Source organism: Euprymna scolopes, chromosome 22 (genome assembly GCF_053919585.1).
Source record: "Euprymna scolopes isolate OS-2025 chromosome 22, ASM5391958v1, whole genome shotgun sequence".
NCBI lineage: Eukaryota > Metazoa > Mollusca > Cephalopoda > Sepiida > Sepiolidae > Euprymna > Euprymna scolopes.
The window spans coordinates 21,775,211-21,781,987 of record NC_136503.1 but is presented as its reverse complement, the minus strand read 5'-3'; the positions used below and the strand labels follow the sequence as shown (position 1 = coordinate 21,781,987).

Sequence of the window (6,777 nt, the reverse complement as noted above, 5' to 3'; positions counted from 1 at the left end):
CAAACACAGACGGAATTATCATTATTATTTTGTATTATTATTTTATTTTTATTTTTTTTATTTTTTTCGAATTAGTCCAGCGAGCAAATTATTCCTCGTAATATGTAATGTTCAATAGAGTATTGATTCTATAATACTACATACGCAATCTGTGTGTATATTATTACACATTATTATTACGTTTGAACGTAAATGTGTCCCTTAACCCTCCGAGGGGTGGTGTGCAGCTGGCAAAATGAGTCTAACGGCACCGATCCCTCTCCAAGTTCCAAGCACATACAGGACCTGGCATTAACAAATGGTCGCCCATTTTAGGATTGGCCAGGCTCAACGTCGCTTAACTTTGGTGATCTACGGCATAATCTCGTTGAGCTGTTTAAGTGTAAATATATTTCGAATAAGTGAACAAAACCTTCGCATTAAGACATATAAAACGTATTTCTAGTGGAAGAAAAGGATTGCTGAAGTCGTTGATGATGTTGTACTCTTTCGAATGTTTGAGAGGCGAACTCCACAACCTTGTTTATCACACAGACAAGTGTTATTCGAATAAACATCAAGTCAACATATGGTTCCATACACGGTCGTCGATAAGCCACGCATCTTTTTTCAAACCCCTGATATTTCTTACAGTGTTACGGGTTTGAGTCTAGGTAAACATGCAACATATATTTTTAAAAAAATGCTTCTTCTTTTTTTTTAATAAAACTCAGAGTTCAAAGAAAAATGAAAAGTGTTTATTATACATAAAAACAAAAACAAATATATTTACAAATAGTTCAAGGGAGATAAGCAAGTTCTTAATTCAGTTTCGTTTAGAAGAAAGACCGAGTTATTGAGAATTAATAACAATATTATTTGGTCAGAAAGAGAAAGTCAGAAAATCTTTATAATTACCAAATGCGTTCAGTTTTCTTTGGGGGTGCTTGTAATTTGATTCTTTTTGTAAGATTTCTCTTGACGGATTGGATATTATTAAATTATAAAAAAAAAAAAAAAATCATTCTATTTTTTAATTATATTATAAAATCGACAACTAAATTATTAATTACGGAAATGAAATGTTGATCTTTTTATTTTATTTCAAGTTAGGTAAACAACCAGGAGTTTCTCGTTATAATAGTCAAATCCAAAAGTCGAAAATATGAATTTTCATTAAAAAAAAAAAATGATATCTATTTACTTTTTATGTCAATTTCAACTAAAAACAACGTTATATACTTAATTCTCACGTCGTAATTAGTTAAATACTATTGCATTATTATATAAAACATGTATTTTGCAGAATTCATAAATCGGTTATATCCGCCATTATTTTTAACAAGACGGACTGAGTTACTTCCCTTGACTCCATGCTGTTTATTTGAATAAACTTAGAATTTACTTCAAAAATTATTTCATTAATAATTAATTTCATTTCTAATCGTATTACGTAATTTTTGATATGTTACTAAATTCGACATGGTAATTAAATAGATAGCATTGGTTTTATTCGAAATTCAATTCGAATTAGCAGCTTTCTCATTGGCCGTCAGAATTTAACGTATTGCAAAAGTCAAGTTTGAAAATATTGTTTTTTAGCGAATTAGGAAAACAACAACTTTTTTATTCCCTCGAGTAATTATACAGGAATATTATTTTTTTTAGAATACGAGACATTCTTTTGAAAATTTATTCGGTCAATTTTTTTTTTTTTAATGTAATTGTAGTGTAAAATTGTATTAAGCTCACGACCCTGCTATCTGGTGCAGCTGCAGCTGTCACCCTGTTACGTGTTGATCTGGTTTTACTTATGAATTCACCGTCTCCACTCGCATGTACATCCTAGTATTATAGCATTGTTTTATTATTATCATTATTATTATTATTATTATTATTATTATTATTATTATTATTATTTACAAAAGGTTACCACATATCAAGGCTAAAAGGCCACTAGGGGATAAAAGTTAATGTATGTATTGTAGTCATTGGGACAATAGCGTAGTAATCATTATTAGTGGAAATTTGGTAAAATGTAGTTATTTACGAGGACGGTTCAATAAGAACTTGTTTATATTGGACTTGAAGATGACCATATTGTAGTCAGCTGGAAAGCAAACCAGCGAAATAGAGTTCCACTGGCGGGCAGTTCTAGGAAAGAAGTTGTGTTCATGGAATCCACGTTCAGGATTAGTCACCGATAGAGTGGGATAATTTATTAATAGGATTTTGGCAAGACGAATGATTTTTTTTTTTTTTTCTGGAAGATTGGCGAGTGAGGGCCATAGATTGGAACTTAAACGAACACTTGCTATGAATATATCGAGAGAGTAGAAACAGACTCACAACGTCTCTCCTGTGGGAAAGAGGCTACACAGAAGAGAAAAGGGCATCGCCTACTAGATTACGAAGTCGGTTTTGAACTTAATCGTGACAGGATTGATATCGAGATGCTCCAGCCATAATGTAGCAACTTGACTTGACGTACTTGGCTCTTATACAGGTAGAGAATTGTATCGGCTGTTGTTAAAAGTTTAATCTTCAAGTAATTAAGTTATTTTTTATTGTTTACAAACCCCTTTGATAAATTTAAGCAAACAAATTTTAAAATGTAAAAAAAAATAAAATAAAATAAAATAATGTCTATTATTAATTATAAATTCTTCTGTTATAATTAAAATTTTATTTGCTCCTTGTCGGATTTAGTTGTCTCCCTCACATTTGAGATCTGTGAATGCGTCCACACAGGAAACCTTATGCGGTCGAACCATGTCATTGTTTAATACCGTTTTTTAACCAAAAATATATTAACAAAAATTGTTTATATATATATGTGTGTGTGTGTGTGTGTGTGTGTGTGTGTGTGTGTGTGTGTGTGTGTGTGTGTGTGTGTGTGTGTGTGTGTGTGTGTGTGTTAATCAAGGGAAGCAACTCTAATTAATTTACAAATATAAGGGACGCAATTCTGCTATGTTTTAAAGTTAATTTGTTTTGTTTAGTAAATGACTTCTTGCTATAGTTCGCAGTAGTATACATTCCATATGCACAAATGCGAGTGTTAGTGCAGAAAAATCTTATTAAATCTCGTTTATCTTATAATGAACTGTCGTTAATATTTACTTCTGCCAATTTAATCATCTCCTAATTTAATCAATAATTCTACTTTCGACGAAATGAAATATATAGGATAATGAATTTGACGCTTGCTTTACTTGTCAAACCAGGAGGGCAGGGTAACAACTTACCCAATTTTTTCATATTTTTTTCATATTTTTTAAATCTGAACTTATTTTTAAATTTTTATTTCTTCATTTGTTTTTGTTTTGGTCAACAATTGATTTTAACAAAGCTCTTTTAAGAACTGATTTGTATTTGTTTTGAAATTCAAAAGAAATTTAAGTGAAATGTTTTTCTGTTGTCGAATTAAGGAGAAAAACTTTTTTATTTTGTTTTGTTTTTTGTTTGCTTGTTTTTTGTTTTTTTAATGCAGAAAATTTCTTATGCTGTACGTAACCGTTACTAAATGGAAATGTCATATTCTAGAAATTACTTAAATTACTCATGTCCTTTTTTTTCTATGAAAATTAAATTGATGTAGAAGCATAAATAGCGTGTCTAGCTCTGTCGTCTTTAATAATTGAAGGGAGACAACTTAAATCGAACTACTGAGATTAAAATCAGCCTAATAATGGCGATGAGTTACTATTAAAATCGTTAAAAAAATAAATGATTTTTTCTTGACAAATTTATGTGATTTTGGAATATGACATTTTTGTTCCACAACGTATATGTACACTATACAGATTTATCTTCATTATTATTTATTTATTTATGTGCGCGCACGCGCGTTTGTGTGTCTGTGTGATGTTTATTAGGTTGAATTCTGTACAACACAATTTTTTTTGTTCATTTGAAAGAACAAAAATAACACTAAAAAAGAAATAAATTCATGGGATAATTGAAATTTAATAATTATATTAATTAATAAATACGCTTTTAAATGTCTGACTTAGAACATACTGGGCGTTTTAATAAACAAAATCATACAGAAAAATCTTTTTTAAAAAATAAATTTTATGACGAGTGAGGTGGGAGCCGGGAACCGAGAGTCGCAAAGTTGTTTAAGAATGCGTTAAAATTCAAGAGCGACAATTCAATTCGATTACCGAATTTTTGTATTTATTCCAAAAAATTTAAAATTTTCATTGCTAAAATTCGTAAATTTGGATTTTTAAAAATGTATTTATTTATTTATTTATTTTTGTTACTACTTGATCAATTTACGTGATTTTTGGAATATGACATTTTCGTTCCGCGATGAGTCATACTCATATACATCAGATTTTTTTTTTTTTTTTTTTTTTGCATAATCTTCTGTTCTAAATTAGGACAAATTCCATATCGCAGCTTCCTTAAGTTTATTCTAGCAAGTGAGAACCATGCGGAATACCCAAGATATTGACATGAATATCGTAAGCGTATTTAAAATCTAAGCATATGTTGAGATCACATAAATAAACGTAGAAAAAAAAAATGCGGAAAATTTAAGGTAAGAAAAGTTATCTCCCTTGAACTGGCAGGTTAAGTTTATATAAAAAAGCTGTTTTGTTTTTGTTTTTTCTTTCTGTTTGTTTGTTTGTTTGTTTGTTTGTTTGTTTGTTTGTTTGTTTTGGGGATGCGTTTATGAAATTTTGGAAATAAGGATTGGTTATTTGAATCATTTGGATTCTTCGGACTATTGTCCTCATTTGTAGTGTCATTTTCACATTTCGGTTTATATAGGTTTATGATAGATGATCCATAAAGATCATGGAAGTTGCAGTTAGATATGCATTAATTTGCATATCAACGAATCAGCAGCCCTGAAAAGGTATTACAAAGGGACGTGGTTAACACGAAAGAGACAAGACGTGGTAAAAGTCGTACGCATGATGGCAGTTATTTATATATAGATTTTATTTTTAATCCTAAGTAGACCACAGTTCGACAACATACATTTGAAGAAGGTCGGAGGTTACATCGACCGAAGCGTTGTGAAAATTACACTTACGATGAGAACATTAGTCTGAAAAATCGAAATAATACAAATTGTTATTTTTAGTAAATTTAATTAAAAGTGTATTTTTTTAATTGAAATCATCAGCATGGCTGCAAGTGTCATCTGACGCAGCCGTTGAAATGCAGAAACCAGCAAATACATAGAAATGCTAAAATTTAGCGGGACTTTCTGGTTATTTTGCTAACAGTTTTTCCTCTGATGAGGAATACATCATTTGAAATCAAAATTAAAAATTCCGCAAAAACTTTCTTCTATTAATTTATTTTTATTTTAGACTATTAGTCTCATCTTTATTAGTTGTTGTTTTTTTATCTTTTTATTGGTTTGTTTATTCCCAACGATTCGGCCAACTATTCCTCTGGCCTTCGTCAGGTGGTAACCGCGACGGATAGGAACTTCGAATCTCCTAACTGCATTCTCAGCCCTTCGGGGCCCGTGGCACAGTTGATAGAGACGTTGAATCTCTACGGTTCCAGATGAGCATTGTCTGAAGATAGCGGTTTCAATCCCACCCAAAGCGTGCCAGAGGTTAATTGGTCAAAATGTGGTGAGACGACAACAACTACGGATGGCAGTGATGGCTGAGAATGCAGTTAGGAGATTCGAAGTTCCTATCCGTCGCGGTTACCACCTGACGAAAGCCAGAGGAATAGTTGGCCGAAACGTTGTGAATAAACAATCCAATAAAAGATGAAAAAACAACAACTAATTAAGATGAGAATAATAGTCCGAAATAAAAATAAATTAATATATAATGCTCATCTCAAAAATGAATTCCAATTAAGGAATAATATATATATAAACTTTCTTCTACACCTAATAAATTTCTCAGCTTCATCCATACTAATGTTATCTACAAATTATTTATTTTTCTTTTTTTTTTATTTTATTTATTTATTTATTTTTTTTTTTCAGCTCATCACCATCAACCAAAAGTATGAATCGATTCCAGAATTGGAAGCTCTAAAAAAGGAGATTGGAAGCTTCAAGAGTTAACTTCAATTTCGGTAGGAACTTCCATTTGGACAGAATGAGTTAACATTCATCATCAAATAAATCGAGTTAGCTATGTTATCTGGGATGTGAGATTGTTGCTATTAAAATTCATTATGTGTTTCGAACTGTTTCCCTCATCAAGGTTTGCTACATTAACGACATTACGTCCACTATACTCCCTGTGTCGCCTAGGCGTAGTATGGTTACATTCCTGGCATATTCCCCAACAAGTGCCCCCAATTCTGGTTGTTTTACGCACAATGTTTCCGTGTCTCTACGCTAAGAGTTTTTGAGACCAAGTGTTATTATTTAACATTTTTTTTTATTGTTCATCATTATGTAGACAACGTTTCGGCCGCTTTAATCTCCTGATTTCTGCGGTATTTTTATTTTTTCATGTTATTTACATGTTTCGTACTGTTGTTCACATCATGGTCATATTAATAACAACCTCCTGAGATTATGTGCATTCTACGTAATACATATGAAATAGATTGTCATCCTAATTATATATATATAAATATATATATATATATATATATATATATATATATATATATATATATATATATATAATAGGACAACAAGAGTATGAAATGAAGACACAAAACTATATATAGGTAGATATAGAATGGATCATTTATTGAATAATGGAATACAGGCAAAATTTGGGGGATAGAAGGCACTCTTTATGCCATTATTCAATAAATTATCCATTCTATATCTACCTATATATAGTC

The 6,777-nt window shown here is 30.9% G+C and overlaps 1 protein-coding gene across 1 annotated transcript in view; it reads left to right on the top strand.

Moving 5' to 3' along the window:
• The window catches only part of LOC145243917 (cytochrome c oxidase associated subunit FA4L3-like), a 32,030-nt gene extending 25,903 nt beyond the window's left edge, over positions 1-6,127 (top strand). The window contains exon 5 of the mRNA XM_080107029.1: positions 5,957-6,127. Within this exon, the coding sequence (XP_079963155.1) occupies positions 5,957-6,037 (81 nt within the window). The 3' untranslated portion in view covers positions 6,038-6,127. The remainder of the gene's footprint in view (positions 1-5,956) is intronic.
• The last annotated feature ends 650 nt before the right edge of the window (positions 6,128-6,777 follow it).